The sequence below is a fragment of the Rattus rattus genome, chromosome X (genome assembly GCF_011064425.1).
Source record: "Rattus rattus isolate New Zealand chromosome X, Rrattus_CSIRO_v1, whole genome shotgun sequence".
In the NCBI taxonomy this organism is placed as follows: domain Eukaryota; kingdom Metazoa; phylum Chordata; class Mammalia; order Rodentia; family Muridae; genus Rattus; species Rattus rattus.
Genome location: NC_046172.1, coordinates 103345357 through 103362288, shown reverse-complemented (window position 1 = coordinate 103362288; position 16932 = coordinate 103345357). Strand labels below are relative to the sequence as shown.

Genomic DNA, 16932 nt, shown 5'->3' with positions numbered 1-16932 from the left:
TATAGCTGGGTGCTTAGATTTGAATCGGGTCCCAAGCTTTCCCCAGCAAGCACCACTTACCCATTACCTCCTTGGCCATGTTGTGTTCATTTTTCCCCCTTTGCCTTGCAAAAGTTTTTTTTTCTCTACAATATCCTCTTTTCTTTCCTGTTTAACTATTACTTCCGCTCATCTCTTAAATGCTACTTTTCTTCATGTTCTCAAACACCCTTTCTAGGAAACTGCTCATAGACCTCAGTTACATGTACTACAGAATCCGTCCTAGTCATGTGAGTTCGTGGGGCTTTTGAGTTGATTCCGCAGTTAAAAGCCTTTGCTATTCACACAAAGGATCGCGTATGAACTCATTATTGCCCTGATTCCAGTTTGGGGTGATCTAATGCCCTCTTCTGACTTTCAAAGACTGTATACACACATGATGCCCTCATATACTTAAGCACACACACACCAAATAACTCTCAAGAAAAGGGTGATTTCATGTCTGTAAACACCTCCTCGGCAGGTGTTCAATTCTCCCCCTCCCTAGCTCCCACCTTGGGTATTCCAGGCAGTTGCTCTTGTACTGAACCATCTTCCCTCAACCCTAGGGTTGGCGTTCGTTCTTATTTTCCCCTTTGCATTCTATTTACTATATTCTCTGTGTGTACTTAAAGATCCGAAGACAACCTCTGAGAGGCAACTCTGTCCCTCCCCTGTGTGGGTCCAATTCAGTGGTCAGGTGGGACAGCAGGGGCTTCCACTCACTGAGCCATATCACGGCCCAAGCGATTCCGTTAATTCTGCGATCAACCCAGTATACTCTTTTCCCATACTCACCACCTTTGCTACTCTCTGAATGGCTCTATGAAGTTGGACCTGTGCCTATTTTATTCATTGATATTAGGCTCTATCATAAACACTGTGCTTAAGAAGGTCTGTTCAAAGAATCTCTTTAAACGGATTAATAAACATGACTAAAGACCCCTTTAACTCAACGTATACTTCCGTCTGTTTTCTTATATCCACCCAAGCCAAGTTTTATCATTAAAATATTACTGCTCATCTGGCCTGTCCTCCCTGCATCTCAGAAATGTTAACCAAATGCATTTGTTATTTTCATCTCCCCATTACCTACAGAATACACCTTAAAATCCTTCAGTGTGGAATTGGAGCTAAATCCTGTGTCTTAAAACGTTTTCCGCTTATTGGTTTCTTAGCATATACCAAGCACTAAGCTGGTTCCCAAACAATTGTGAATAGGGGTACACTAATTTTAACGTGGTGTGATTAGTCCTATTGGAATCTATGAGGACAGGGATAGTTTCAGATTACAGATGATAAAGCATTAGGCTTTCTGCCATCTCCAAGTTCACAAATTCAGTTAAGTGCAACATCCAATTCAGTGGCCACGTGCACATTTCAAGCACTTGACAGCCACATGAGAATAATATCTTGCATATTGGTCAACTTATCAGAGAGCATTCCCATCATCTGTGGAAATGGGGGCTACCTATGGGTGCTTCAAGGAGAGCATGGACAACTGTCCAAAGATTGCCAGAAACACTCTCCAAGCGATCGAGAACCAACTCAAGCCCTCCCTCCAAATGTGCATTTTAAAACAGCACTTGTTCCTGTTAACACATTCAACATTAAATTTCTAAAGTATTAAAATGTGATATAATAAATAGGTTCAGTTCTTGACGTCATCACAACTTTGGTTGCCTCAAGTAAATCCTAGCTTTTTTTTTTTCAATGAACTTCTCCCATCCACATAACTTATGCAATAGGGCTCTGCAAATACTCACCAGTGGAATATTTATTTCAGGGCTAAAATTCCAGATAATACCTATCTTGAAACTTTCCCTCTGGAGCGCTACTCCATCGCCTGCCTTCTCTGCCACTCCCCTTTAAAAAAGAAAGAAAGATACCAAAAGACTTTAAGAAACAACAAAATATTTATTTTAAGGCTGGGGATTACGGAAAATCTAAATAATGGAAACTGGACTCTCCTCTGGGTCTTCTAGGAAATCAGAGGCAGCACCCTCTGCTTCAGCTCGATGCTTTCCAAGTTTAGCAATCAATTCTTTCGCTGGATTGAAAACGCCATTGGTCTGCTGGTCACAGACATAGCAGCGCGAGGTGGTGCGGAAATGCTGCAGTGCACAGCTCTCGCAGAAATAATGCCTACACTTGGTAACAACTGGATTTTGGAAGGTCTGGCGACAGATGAAACATTTGAATGGTATTTCCTCATCATCGCTTCCCACTTCATAGTTTTCATCCTCATAGACGCCATAGCGACCCTCATCAAGCTCACGTTCGATCTGCCACCCGTGCTTGTAATCTGAACGGTCATGAAGGAATTTGCAGCTGTCCCCGAAGCCGCAGAATCCAGTCTCCTTGTAGTCCTTGCAGATGTCGGGCTGGTAATCCCAGCGCACGGTGGCACGTAGATGCTCAGGGGCTCGGATGGGGCCTTTCCTCACCATCCCGGAGGAAGCATTGCCCATAGATGTATCCTTGGGCTTCACGTATTTCTGATAATTATTGATTCCCCGATAGATCTTGTCATCTTCCTTGCCCCTCAGCTCCTCCTGGATCTTCTGGCTCCGCTCAAAGATGGACTGTGCATCTCGTTCCTTCTCAGTGTCCAGTTCATAGACAGCGGTCGCCCCCATATCTTCGGGCCCTACGGGTTTTGCTGAACGGGTAGACTTGTAGGTCACGCCAAGACCCTCAGGTTCATTCTCATCCTCACTACTCAAACCGCCGTAGTTTGTCTTCTGTTTAGCGCTGCCACGCGTCTTCTGTACCATCGGGTTGTGGGTAGCCTGCTTCTTCTCGGGGCGGACCACAGCGCTGCTTTCGTCGCTGCTGCTGCCGCTGTCCCCGGACCCCTCATCACAGAGCGGGCGCTTTCGGCGGCCAGCCGTTCCTTTCCGGCCAGGCTTTTTGAAGAGAAAAGTGCACACCTTACCGGTAGAATTCCCTGGAGAAAGTTGCTCCGCCATTAGAGAACCCCGAGTTCTGAAACTGCTGTGACCTACGGGACCGCTTCCGGTCGTCACACCTCTTGGTGGTCTCTGCTGCAGTGAATCGGACAAGAGGGGGTTAAAAAAATACACCGCCGGGGAACGCTTGCCAGACCGCGAACGCCAGTTACTTTTTGGGCCCTCACTGGCCGTCGCCTCCTGAGCGGTACGGGGCTGCCGCCCCTCGCGTGCTGCCGGAAGAGGCGGGCGAGCCCCCGGTGCCCCTTTTGAGGAGCCGGTGACGGTGACGGATTGGTGTGTGTAACGGTGAGGAGATGTGGTTCGAGATTCTCCCTGGCCTAGCCATTATGGGGGTGTGCCTGGTCATCCCCGGGGTGTCCACTACGTACATCCACAAGTTCACCAACGGGGGCAAGGTAAGGCGGCCAACTCGGCCGCGGGTTGGCTTTGCGGACTCGAGAGTTCCTCTAGGGACGGTGGGGGACAGTGGCCATTTACGGTGGGGGACGGTGGCCGCTTGGATTCGCTGTCATTCAGTGAAGGCGAAGCTATCTAAGGGGGTCCTTCTCTTAATGTTGCCTGAAAGCGGAGACTTGGGATTCCACCTTTTACTTTAGTAAACCGTAGCTAGTTTTCGGCTGAGGAGGAGTAGTCCAAGAAGGCAAAATATCTATTTGGCAGTTAGCAAGGTAGATTACAAGGAGTTAGGCCCTAATTCCTAGGCAGAGGAGAAAGGTAGTCGCGTTCCCGCTCCTTCCCGTCATTCATCTCCTTGTGGACAGTTTTTAGTTGATTTGGTGGATGTATTTGTGCACTTGAGTGCAGGTGCCCGCGGAGATCAAGAGAGGTCCCCGGGTCTCTTGGAACTGTTGTTAAAGGAGGTTAGGAGCCACCAGAAGTGGGTGCCACGAATCAAGTCCTCTGCAGGAGCAAAGAGCAGTCAAGTCCAGGAAAGCCTCAACTACAGTGAGACCCTGTCTCAAAAAAAAAAAAAAAAAAGAAAAAGTTGAGATAGAGAAGAGGACAAAGAAACCAAATCAATGGTGTTGGTCCCCTCCCCCAACCAAAAAAGGGAGAGGAAATCTGAGAAGTCAGTTACCCGCGGTTTGATTTTTATTTAGAAGATTTTTAGCTTTGTGTTAGCTTTTGTTTTAAGGAGAATTCTACTTTTCTAGTGAACCATTTCTTTTGGTAAATATTTATTAGTTATGTATGTGTGTCTGCTGCTATCTGTGTGCACCCATGAAGAATAGAAGAGGGTATTTTGTCTCTCCTGGACTTGCAGTTATGACACTCAACCCCCCACCAAAAAAAAAAAAAACCCACCAAATTGGTGCTGGGAAGGCAGTTGAGCACCCAGGAATAGCAGGCAGAGTCTCTTAACCAGTGAACTATCTCTTTAGCCTCTAGGGTATCATTTAAGAAAAACCGTTGGATATATCTTTTTACTGGATCACTTATATTTATTAACTGCATTGTCCTTTATTTGAAGGAAAAGAGAGTTGCTCGAGTTCATTACCAATGGTATTTGATGGAACGCGATAGACGCATCTCTGGTGTCAATCGCTACTATGTGTCCAAGGTAAGATGACTAAAAGATTGTGGTCTGGTAATGCCTTAGCTAAGGTCCTCCAGTGCTCATCTAATTTGCATGGTTTTTACTAATGTAGTATACAATCTTTTACATATATAATGATCTTTGGTGTATGTGTATGTGGGTAGACTTGCTCATGCATGTGCATATGAAGGGCACAACCATTTATTTATCTGATTGGTTGGTTGGTTTATTTGTAGTTTAAGACAAGGAGGGTCTTAATATTTAGCCTTTGCTTGCCTGGAACCTGCTATGTATACTCAACTGACCTTGAAGTCCTAAATTGGCCTACCTCTGGCTATGACTTTGAGGCCAACTAGGACTGTGGAGTCGGAACCTGTCTTAACAGGGGCCTCCTTTAGTGGTCATTCTTAATGATTATGAAGCCACTTTACTTCCTATTGTTGCAATTAGAGAAATGCGGGATGTGAAATCACTTGTTTTAATAACAGAATGCTATTCTGTGACGCTGGAAATTAAACAACATGCTACATTTTGATGGGAACAGAATCCTCACATTCTGCTTTTCAAACTGTTTTACAGGGCCTGGAGAACATTGACTAAGGAAGCATTTTCCTGGCTGATGAAAAAAATTACTCAGCTATGGTCATCTGTTCCTGTTAGAAGGCTGTGCAGCATATTATATACTATGCACATGTTATGAAATGCATAATAAAAAGTAAAAAAAAATCTATAGTCATTTTTCTTTTCTATGAAGCACAATAAGGGTTTAGTAAAGAGAATTTTGTATAGGCATAAGCATGAGTGGTAAGAGAGAAATAGAGGCACTCTGAAGAAATTAAGACACATCTGAGAGAGTGGGTGGGGCTTCAAGAGTCTTCTTTTTTCTGTTACAATAGTCATAGGACTTTGGTAGGAGGCTTAGTTAGGGTTACTGTTGGTGTAATGAGACACCATGAGCAAAGGTAACTTGAAGAGAAAAGGGTTTATTTCACTCACAGTTCCATATAACAGTTCATCATCAAAAGCAGTGAGGGCAGGAACCTGGAGGCAGGGGCTGATGCCAAGTCCACTGGAGGAATGCTACTTACTGGCTTGCTCTCCATGGTATGCTCGGCCTGATCCCTTAGAGAACCCAGGACTTCTAGCCCAGGGGCACCATCCATGATGAGCTGGGCCCGCCCCCCCCCTGAATCACTAATTAATAAAATGCCCACAGGCTTCCCTACAGTCGACAGAGCCATTTTTCTCAATTGAGGCTCTCTAGTGACTCCAGCTTGTGTCAAGTCAGCATAAAGCTAGCCAGTACAGTAGGTTTTGAAGTTGCTAGCTTTAAAGGGTTGCTAAGAAACAAATGCTATCATAAACTGTTTCTGGGGGGATTATAGTCTAGATTACAGTGGTAAGGTAAAAATGTGTAAAAAGTGGTCTAGGTAGGTTATTTTCACTCTGAATGTTAATTGTCTTGTTTGAGATTTCTGGAAAATGTTCAGTCCCTCCCTACCCAAGGTCCTACACGTTCAGACCTTAAGCCTAGTTCATTGCTATTTTAACATATCAATATATAAAGAAATGTTATTCTTAATGTTAACAACCTTTACAACAAATGTCATTAATTGCGCTGCAATTCTTCTCAACTAGAGAGAAGTTTCAGTCAGACTCCAAGGTGAGGGGCTCCTTTCCTATGTCCCCATAATTGTTACTTTCTATCCTGCCTCAGTTTCCTCCTCTGAAATGTTGACCTCTTAAGGGTTGCAAAGGATTGAAAACAATTCTGAGGCTTCTGTGTTGAGCAGAGACTTCCACCTTATCTTTTGAGGGATCAAAAGGCTCGACCAGGTTGGCAAGAAGCCTCAGCTGGTAAATATGCTAGCCGTGCAAGCATAATTACCTGAGTTCAATCCCCAGAAGCCCCATTTTACATAAGAACTTAAGGCTGGAGAGTTGGCTCTGTGGTTAAGTGTTTACTGCGTTGTAGAGGACCTGAGTTCAGTTCACAGCATCCATATTGGTGATTACAACCATTTATAACAACAGGTCCAGAGGGTCCCACAGCTTGTGGACCTCAGGAATGCAGTATTCACTTATGCACGTACCTACACATGGAGAGAGAGACACGGAAAATTTAAATCTTTTAAAAAAGCTAGATGTGGGAGCATGCATCTGTAATCCCAGCACTCTTACTGCAAGATGAGAAGCAGAAGCAGGAGAATCACCTGCAACCTTGACACCAGCTAACCTGGGGTATGAAGCATGGCAGAAACAAGAGACTGCCAGAAGCCTGCTCTAGCGGCGTGTTTAGGGATCCAAGGAGATGTGAGGGCAGTGACTAAAGCAGCCACAGCACGCACTTGCACGCGCGTGCGCACACACAGGCGCGCACACACAGGCACGCACGCACTCAGTAGGTGAAACCAGGCTCCACCAACTTTTTCTCTTAGTCTTTATATGCCTTAATCAAATCCCCCATGCAGGAAAAATTACGTTATAACCATTTCTCTTTTTTAAAAGATTTATTAATGTATATGAGTACATGTTATCACTATCTTCAGACACACCAGAAGAGGGTATCAGATCCCATTACAGATGGTTGTGAGCCACCATGTGGTTGCTGGGAATTGAAATCAGGATCTCTGGAAGAGCAGCCAGTGCTCTTAATCTCTGAGCCATCTCTCCAGCCCCCAGGTTTTATATTTTTAAAAAACAAGTTATTCTAAATTCCACATCTGATCATTCAGCTTCTTATGTGATTTCTTCCCATAATACATCTATGTCCTAAAGTAATAGTTTTTCTATTATAGAGTAACAGATTTGAGTAAGCCAAATATGTTTAACAGCCAGTTTATCTTGTACCGGCAGGTAGCAGTTTGCAGTTACAAGCAAGGAGGTAGACATCATGTTATTCTAACTTAACACAGTTCTTATTCATCTGACACAATTAACCATCTACCTGTTCTTATATTGTTCTTATAGCAAAGTAAATGTATGGTTAACAAGAGAACTTTAGGCCAGAGATCTTTTAGTTTTTTTGAGACAACAAAAAAGAAGACTCTACCCAGTCTACATGCAGTAAGTCCTCAAGATGCACACCAAAGGTTATCAGCAAATTTATAAAACCAGGAAAAGCAGATTTTACAAATGGACACAGAACTCAATCTAAACAACGGGCACTGAAACTCACGAGCCCTTAGCAACTGGGCTTGCCTTAGTTTTGCTTCCTGACCTTAGCATGCCTTTCATTCAGTAACTAAGAAGGTTTTACGATGTGCCCTGGGTGTACTGCTACAAAGCAGCTGACAGAACACCCTGACCTGATTTAATTCATTGTACATAAAGAGCACCTTGACCTAATCTTTTTAACAGTACATATTTAAAAAATTTTTTTCTCAGAAATCTTATGTTAAATCATTAATCTATCTGACTGGCAATGCTTTGGGGAAAATCACTATTGTTATACATTGTGATTGCATTACCCAGTGGAGAATTAGAAACCTCCCACCCAAAGATATTTATACAAGGCAAAAGAAAAAAAAAACAGAGTGACCAAGACAGCAACAAGTCTAGTAAGGGCTAGCAATAGCAAGGGGTCTTCAGGAAACAAGACCCTCAGGGTTTTTCTATCAGAGGTCTACTCATAGTGGCTTTGCTGATGGCTAAGTTGTTTTCTTCAAGCGCCAATACTGACTGCCCCTCCTCCTGATGCATGACTACTGCCTGAAGACCCTGTCTTAAAACAAAATGGAAGGAGAAAACTGACTCCCAAAAGCTGCCTTCCCCATGCACAGCCGAGCTCAGTGACATTACCCGCTCATTCATACTATAACATTTTGTAAGTCTCAGTCTGACTGGCAGACAGAGTACGTGAACAGGTATGAGCTTAGAGGTTCAAGTGTCATCATTTGAAGGTAATGTGGACGAGTGGTCATCACTAACAACATCAAACATAAACAATTACTATGATTAAGGTTAATCCAAAAAATAGCAGGGCCTTTCATTACTGATGTCTGATAACCATGATGTAGGTAAATTACCAAAACCTAACATAGGAGCTAGAGGGGTTGCCCAGTGGTTAACAGCACTGGCTGCTCTTGTAGACAACTCAGGTTCAATTCCAGCACCTACATGGCAGCTCGCAAACCTCTTACTCCAGTTCTAGGGGATCTAACATCCTCTTCTGACCTGTAGAAGTACGGGGCACACAGACATACAGGAAGCACTCATGTACATATCAAAAGACACACTTTTGGTAAAAGTATTTTTTTAAACCTCTGTAATAAGGAGAACAAGTCATGAAAAATTATCTGGAATAAAATTTGGAGTAAACAAACAAAAGACCAACCAAAACAAAACCACAACCACAACAAAAACCCAGTATAGGGGTTGGGGATTTAGCTCAGTGGTAGAGTGCTTGCCTAGCAAGTGCAAGGCCCTGGGTTCAGTCCCCAGCTCCGAAAAAAAACAAAAAACAAAAAACAGTATAAGGTCAATCAGTTGGAGCTGGAGAGATTGCTAAGCCACAAAGAGTGCTTGCTATTCTATCAGATGACCCAAGTTCAGTTCCAAGCACACACCAGACGGTTCATAATTGCCTGTATGTAACCCCTGCCCCAGAGGATGCGAATTTCCTCTGGGGCACCCACACACAAATCCACATTCATAAAAATAGTCAAGAGCACACAATATCATTTTTACCACTGAAAACAAGATGGAGAGGTGGCTCGGCAGTTAAGAGCGTGGGCACTGGCTGCTCTTGCAGGGGATCTGGATTTGGTGCCCAGGACCAATGCTCAAAAATATCTGTAATCCAGTTCCAGAGAATCTGATGCCCCCTTTCTGCCTTCTCTACGTTTTGCATACACATAGTGTGCAGACATGCATTCAGTCAAAACGCCTATACATATACAAATTTTAAAAAGGAGACAAGACGTGAAATTACTGCCATGCTGAGTATCAAACAGCCATCTGTGCATGAACATCTAATAGTGCATGAATGGCATTGCAGTGACCTTTGTAATTGATATTAAGATATTTATAGTTCTTAAAAAATGACTAAAAGGGGTTGGGGATTTAGCTCAGTGGTAGAGCGCTTACCTAGCAAGCACAAGGCCCTGGGTTGGGTCCCCAGCTCTGAAAAAAGAAAAAAAGAAAAAAAATGACTAAAAGAATACAGAAACATGTTTTCCTCGGTTCTTTTTCTGAGTGGATCCTGCAGAGTTCAAAATTCTAGTTAGCATTCTAGGGATACAGTTCAGTGGTAGGGGGCTTGCCTAGCATTTACAAGGCCCTGGCTTCCATTTTCCTATCTTCTATCAATATAGTCCTTGGCAGGCAGATGTTCTACCTCCCGTGTGACGGGATTTCAAGCATGCACCACCACGATCAACGGCTACTTTCCTTTTCTTGCCGCTGCCTCACCTTTCCCTCTAGCCTGTGAGTCACTGTGGGAGGAATCTGACTTACCTTTACGTCACAGTACCTGCTGTGTGCACATGCTGCAGGTACCCATGGTGTATGGACAGGCTGGCCGGATCCACTTGATAAGAGTATGCCCTCATCCAGCCTGAACCTCACTGCTGGGAGCCCTCGGCTTTCCAAGTCATACCCAGGAGAGGATGAAGGAACCTGGAGAGGACAGGAGGGAAGAAGATAGAGAGGGGAGAGTGTGATGTGGTGTTATAGTAGAAGCCAGTACTTCAGCCCTCCTAATGCTGTGACCATTTAAAACAGTTTCTCCCATCAGGATGACCCCCAAACCATAAAATTATTTTTGCTACTACTTAGTAACTGTAGTTTGGCTACTGTTATTGATCATAATGTAAATATCTGATATGCAGGGTATCTGATATCCCTGTGGGGTTGTGACCCACAGGCTGAGAACCACTGGTGTTCAAGAAGGATGAGGACAAAGCCAGGAAAGGGTACAAATGAATGAAGGGACACAGGTGGACAGGAAAGTGTAAGGCCCCATGTGGAAAGTCCTGAAGAGGGGTCTCACAATGTTCTCTCAGTTCCCTTTTCCTTGTGTTCTGATGTAGTCCACTCCAGTCTAGGGACTCATGCTGGTTGGTTTTTCATTTATTTGTTTGTTTTTTCTTTTGTTTTGTTTTGTTGTCCACTTGACAGAGCTAGAATCATCTGGGGAAAGGAAACCTCAATTGGGGGATTCCCCTCTCACTGCCTGAAAGCAAATCTAGGGCACCTTTTCTTGACTAAGAGTTGAAGTGGGAGAGCCTGCCCAGTCCACTGAGCATGGTGCCACCCCTAGGCACGTTGATCTGGATTGTGTACGAAAACAGGCTGAGTAAGCCATGGACAGCAAGCCAGTAAGCAGCATTCTGCCATGGTTCTTTGTCCAACACCACACAGGAGGAACTAGAATGGGCAAGTAAGCTTTCTAGAGAGAGGCCACTATTTTTTTACAGCTGCGGTGGATATACCGAGAGAGGCACTGCCTGGGAGTGTGGGGGCTGACTCTGGGTTGCCTCTTGACGCTGCTGTGCCTTCTCATGTTGGTCATTGCTATTTTACTCCTGTATCTAGCATGGTGTGATTGGGCGTAGGGAGACTATCGCTGCCTACAATCTGGTGTGATTGTGTAATCTTTAATTTTTTCAAAGTCTACTTTTAATGATGGCTCATAAATGCTTTAGCCTCCCTTTTAGCCCACTGCCCACCAGAGGTACTGGAATAGAAAGGATAAGGGAAAGTAGACCTGTTCAGAAATGGCTCTTTGAAGCAAGCTCCCATCTATTTTGTCTGGAAATTGGCAGTTTTGTGCAGTTTTGTTCATGGGTTAGTAGTGGCAGCTTGATCCACTCACAAACACTTCAGGGATACATCAGCAGTCCAGTTCAGTAGTATCAGGATAGCAGCAGTGGCAGCATGACCTAGCAGAGACAGCCTGGCCTCAGCCAAATCAGCAGGAGTCAGCAGGAGGGACCAGGACCAACTAGAATGACAGGAAAAGTTCTTGGCTGTGCCTCTTCCAGTGAAACGAAGATTAGTGAAGACACTAGACGAACAAGCATTGCACAGCTAGCTCTATTAGCAAGCCAAGCTAAGCCTCTGTCACAGTCCATCGTGTCCTATTTATACTCCCTCCAAACATCACATGTCTTCCATGGGTCTCTTGAGTCTTGAGTTAGCAAACCACACATGAGTCTATCTCAGCTGATATCACTCTGCCAATCAGCCCGAGTCTAAGGGAAATGGCAAGAAACTGCAGCACACCACCAGAAGGTTTTTGGCATGTTTCTCTCCATATATAGGGAGAGTCCCGACAAGTGGAGCTCAACTACACAAGGTAAGGTGGACCAATGTATGTGTGTTGTTAAAGAATCCTTCATTGCATGTCCTTTCACGTGCTTACTTTTAGCACGGTATTCACTTGCGCCTGTTTCAGCTTTTTTTTAAGCAGGCTTTTTAAAGAGTTAAAGTTACAGCTGTCTAGGGTAGAAAAGGTGTCCAGTGGGCTTTCAGCATTACAAGCGTGTAATTGTACTCGGAAGAGAAAAATAGGCTTGGGACAAGTTAACAATCAAAGAAAACATTCATTCTAGGTTGAGTTTGAGTTTCTGGATCTTGTAATCTAGGGATGTAGCCACAGGTTTCGGTGTGTACCATGAAAAGAAAGGGCTATAAATAAAGAACAAATAATTTTATTTTGAGTATAAGAACAGATGATTAGCCAGTTTAGCTGAACAAGACTTCAAAAATAAGACATAAAATAGATGATTATCTGTTTCTTCATAAATACAAATTGTCATCAGCTAAGCATAGGAGAAAACTTGCTACTGTAGACTGGCTAGCTTAAACTCTGTTAATCAATGACAAACGGGTTATTGCTTTGGGGTTACAGTGAGAGAAAGTGGGAGATGTTTAGTTAGGTATGAGTTTCAATAGAAGTATACATAGTGATAATCCTATTGCAATTCCTTTGTGTAATGATTTTAATCTGTTCTTGAAGAATATGCTATTATGGTGCTGGTTTTTATAGACTATGTAACTTGTGGCTATGAGGAAATCATTTTTAACATAGACAATTTTTGTCTTAGGTGGTTTTAAAAGGCTAAGAGAAAAAATAAAGTTGTTTGGAGCTTTGCTTCATTCACCAAACATGGTATGTATATATGTATATATGTAAAATTTTTTGGAGCTTTGCTGCATCCACAAAATGTATGTATGTATGTATGTATGTATGTGTGTGTGTGTGTGTGTGTGTGTGTGTGTGTGTGTGTGTAAAATGGTTGGGGCTTGCTGAAACTTTCTTTATCCACCAAGTGTGTGTGTGTGTGTGTGTGTGTGTGTGTGTGTGTGGTGTGTCTGTGTGTGTTGTGTCTGTGTGTGTGTGTGTGTGTGTGTGGTGTCTGTGTGTATTCCCTCACCCTTTTCACCAGCCCCAGAGAGCATAGCTCCAGAGAGTTCCTCACCAGCCTCAGAGAATCAAACTTTGTTCCTTCAGAGAGAAAACTGAGTGATCAATCACCAACTCTACACCTCGCCTCAGTTTACCCTGGATGTCGAAGCTGGCCTTTGACTGCTCTTGCCTCTACTCCTGCTCTAACTTCTCTCTGTAAAGGACTGTAATAGGACTTGTAAGGCAAGCAAACCCTCCCCCCCCACCCAGAGTTTTTGTCAGTGTTTTATCATATTGATAGATAGAAAGCAAATTAATACAGGGACAATGTCTGGGTTTTTCTCAGTTCAAGAATCTAACAGAGTAGGTCCTGCAAATGTCTCCAAAGCAATGTTTCCTGGTGAACACAGTGACCTTGATAGACAGTCCCTCTACTTTCCACACTTGGACCAAGCAAGGTACTGGCTTCCTCTCTTCACCGGAGTTCTGTCCAGGATTGGGCACTCCGTGTGAGCAGCATGGGACATATACAACTTTCCTTGGAATCCAATGAGTCACAGACATATCTTGGCCTGGCCGGCCACAAGGCAAAGGCAGCTTCCCTTAGAACAGGAAGGATCCCTTGGAATTTGAGGAAATCATCCCAAACTTCTCACAGGTAATGCTGGTACATCACTGCATCACTGAACCACGAGCCAGTGGGGGTCCTGCTCCCTACATGGCCAAGGCCAGGAATGGAGGCTTAACATTCCAAGGAGGCTGGACACCCTGATTGCTAGAGGCACAATGAGGGGGGACAGGGGGAGCAGAGAGAGGTGGCTGAGTAGAGGTGTGAGGTCTCCCAGGCAAGGAAAGGTGGCTGAGCTTTCAGTGTACAACGCCTCCTCTGAGCTTCTTGTTCCTTTAACTGTCCCCCATTGTGCTCAGCTGCCCCCCATTCTGCTCTCCTATACTCCTTCACACTTTACTGAGTTGGCACCAAACGTGGCACAGCTGGGAAGAATGTGTACTCAGTGCGGCATGAGAGGTCTCTAAATCTGCTGACCCCCGGAGGCTAAATAATCCTCCCGCTACAGAGACAAGGCCTGTTTGTCTTGGGGAAATCTCTTGTCCTTCCGGTCATCAAGGCATATTTTGTCAAGAAAGAATTACCTGTCAGTTCCCTGCATGTCTTTCTTTGACAATCATAAATCTACTTCCTGGAGGCTGGAGAGATGGCTTGACAATAAGAGAGCTTAATGCTCTTGCAAAGGAGCCAAGTTTGGATCCCAAACTCTTTTCTTTTTTTTTTTTTTTCTCCATCTTTATTAACTTGAGCATTTCTTATTTACATTTCGAGTGTTATTCCCTTTCCCGGTTTCCAGGCCAACATCTCCCTAACCCCTCCCTCTCCCCTCCTTTATGGCTGTTCCCCTCCCCATCCTTCCCCCATTACCACCCTCCCCTCAACAATCACGTTCACTGGGGTTCAGTCTTGGCAGGACCAAGGGGGCTTCCCTTCCACTGGTGCTCTTACTAGGATATTCATTGCCTACCTATGAGGTCAGAGTCCAGGGTCAGTCCATGTATAGTCTTTAGGTAGTGGCTTAGTCCCTGGAAGCTCTGGGTTGCTTGGCATTGTTGTTCATATGGGGCTGAGCCCCAAACCTTTTTCTAAGGTTCGTTTATATATTATGTATACAGCATTCTGCCTGCATGTCTGCCCGCAGGCCAGAAGAGGGCACCAGGTCATAAATGGTTATGAAGCACCATGTGGTGGCCAGGAATTGAACTCAGGACCTTGATAGACAGTTTCTGGAGGAGAACTCTAACCATCTCTCCAGCCCCAGGCCCAGCATCTTCACAGCATCTCGCAACTGCCTATAACTCCAGCTCCAGGTGGTCCAACACCCTCTTCTGGCCCTTCAAAGCACCTGGACACATGTAGCCTATATACAGATACATACATAAAAATAATAAAAGTAAACCATAGTAATTACTTTTCTATTGCTGCAATAAAACATCATAACGAAGACTACTTACAGAAAGAAAGGTCTATTTGGGACTGATGGTTCTAACTGGATAAGAGTCCATTGCCATCATGACAGGGAAGTTTGGTAGCCAGCAACAAGCATGGCAGGGGGAAAAAGCTTAGGACTCACATCTCAAATCACACACAAGCTATGGGGAGCAAACTAGGAATGGTGAGAGTCTTTGAGCTCTCAATACCTCCCCCCATGACATACTTCCTCCAGTAAGGACACGTGTAACTTTAATTTTTTTTCAAAACCTATTTTAATGATGGTTCTTAAATGCTTTAACTTTCCTTCTAGCCCACCACCCACCAGAGGTAATGGGAAAGAGAGGATAAGGGAGAGCGAACCTGTTTAGAAAGGTTCTTTGGGGCAACTCCCATCTGTGTTGTCTGAAATTGGCAGTTTCATTCACGGGTCAGCAAAGGCAGCTCGATTCGCTCACAACTACTTCAGGGATACACCCGCAGCCCAGTTCAGTAGTATCAGGATAGCAGCAGTGGCGGCATGACCTAGCAAAGGCCTCAGCCAAATCAGCAGGAGTCAGCAGGAGGGACCAAGGCAAACTGGAATGCCAGGAAAAGTTCTTGGCTGTGCCTCTTCCAGTGAAACGAAGATCAGTGAAGACACTAGACGAACAAGCATTGCACAGCTAGCTCTATAGGCAAGGCCAGCTCAGCCTCCGTCAGTGTCCATCAAGTTCTGTTTATACGCCTTCCATGTCTTGCCTCAACACATCTTGCCTCAGCTGACATCACTCTGCCAATCATCCCAAGTCCAAAGAAGTGACAAGAAGCCGCAGAACACCACCAGAAGTTTTTTGGTGCGTTTCTCTCTATGGAGTCCTGACAAATGCAGCTCAACTATGCAATGTAAGGCAGATCATACCTTCGTGTCCTTTCACGTGCTTGCTGTATTGGAACATCCTTTCACCTGTGTCTGCTTCAGTGAAATGTTCCTTCATAGGTTTGCCCCAGCACTACTGACTTCCCAAAGAACCCTTACATTTCCATTTCAGACACACCTCCTAATCAATGTCAACAAAACCCAGTGTCACAAACTGGGAGCAAGTAATCAAACGTCCAAGAATATGGCATACAGGAGATATCTCATAAGCCTTTAAAAAATAATCCTCTTGGGGTTGGGGATTTAGCTCAGTGGTAGAGCGCTTGCCTAGCAAGTGCAAGGCCCTGGGTTCGGTCCCCAGCTCCGGAAAAAAAGAAAAAAAGAAAAAAAATAATCCTCTTTCAAATTTCTCACACCAGGCCCTCCCCATGCCTAGGGTCTGCACTTCCTCTAATTTGTGGTGATCCTGATATAGAGTTGTCCGATTTTCATTTCACTAGACATTTAAACACATACCATTAAAAATAATACTCCTGCCCTTCCACTCTGAACCAGTGCCCTGACCAGACCTTGGGCGTTGACTCCACACCCACTCCCAAAACATTCAGAGGAAGCCCAACTCCCAGGTGCTCTAACGTACCCAGGATCAGAGGTAAGGAGGCCACAACAACTGCCCCAACACCAGGAAGGGGGAACAAAAATACTCATAGGAGGAGATATGGAGACAAAGTGTGGAGCAGAGCCTGAAGGAATGGCCATGCAGAGCCTGCCCCACCTGGGGATCCAGCCCATATACATACAGCTACCAAACCTAGACAATATTGATGAAGCCAAGAAGTGCATGCTGACAGGAGCCTGATATAGCTGTCTCCTGAGAGGCTCTGACAGAGCATGACAAATACAGAGGCAGATGCTAGCAGCCAACCATTGAATTGAGAACGGGGTCCTCATTGGAGGAATTAGAGAAAGGATTGAAAGAGCTGAAGGGGCTTGCAAGCCCATAAGAACAACAATGCCAACAACCAGAGCTCCCAGGGACTAAACCACCAACCAAAGAGTACACATGGATAGACCCATGGCTCCAGCTGCATATGTAGCAGAAATTGGCCTTGTTGGGCACCAATGGGAGGAGAAGCCCTTGGTCCTGCCAAGACTTGATGCCCTAGTGTAGGGGAATGTCAGGGTAGGGAG

At 44.6% G+C, this 16932-nt stretch overlaps 2 protein-coding genes across 2 annotated transcripts; one reads left to right on the top strand and one right to left on the bottom strand.

Moving 5' to 3' along the window:
- Positions 1 to 1915: 1915 nt before the first annotated feature.
- On the bottom strand, positions 1916 to 3145 carry Rnf113a (ring finger protein 113A). Its single transcript, XM_032890300.1, has one exon. It carries the CDS (start codon positions 2988 to 2990, stop codon positions 1965 to 1967), a length of 1026 nt encoding a protein of 341 aa, XP_032746191.1. The 5' UTR covers positions 2991 to 3145; the 3' UTR covers positions 1916 to 1964.
- A 54-nt stretch (positions 3146 to 3199) lies between these two features.
- On the top strand, positions 3200 to 5260 carry Ndufa1 (NADH:ubiquinone oxidoreductase subunit A1). The gene is made up of 3 exons (XM_032889896.1): positions 3200 to 3388; positions 4465 to 4554; positions 5110 to 5260. The coding sequence occupies exons 1-3, from the start codon at positions 3287 to 3289 to the stop codon at positions 5128 to 5130; spliced, it is 213 nt and encodes a 70-aa protein (XP_032745787.1). The 5' UTR covers positions 3200 to 3286; the 3' UTR covers positions 5131 to 5260.
- The last annotated feature ends 11672 nt before the right edge of the window (positions 5261 to 16932 follow it).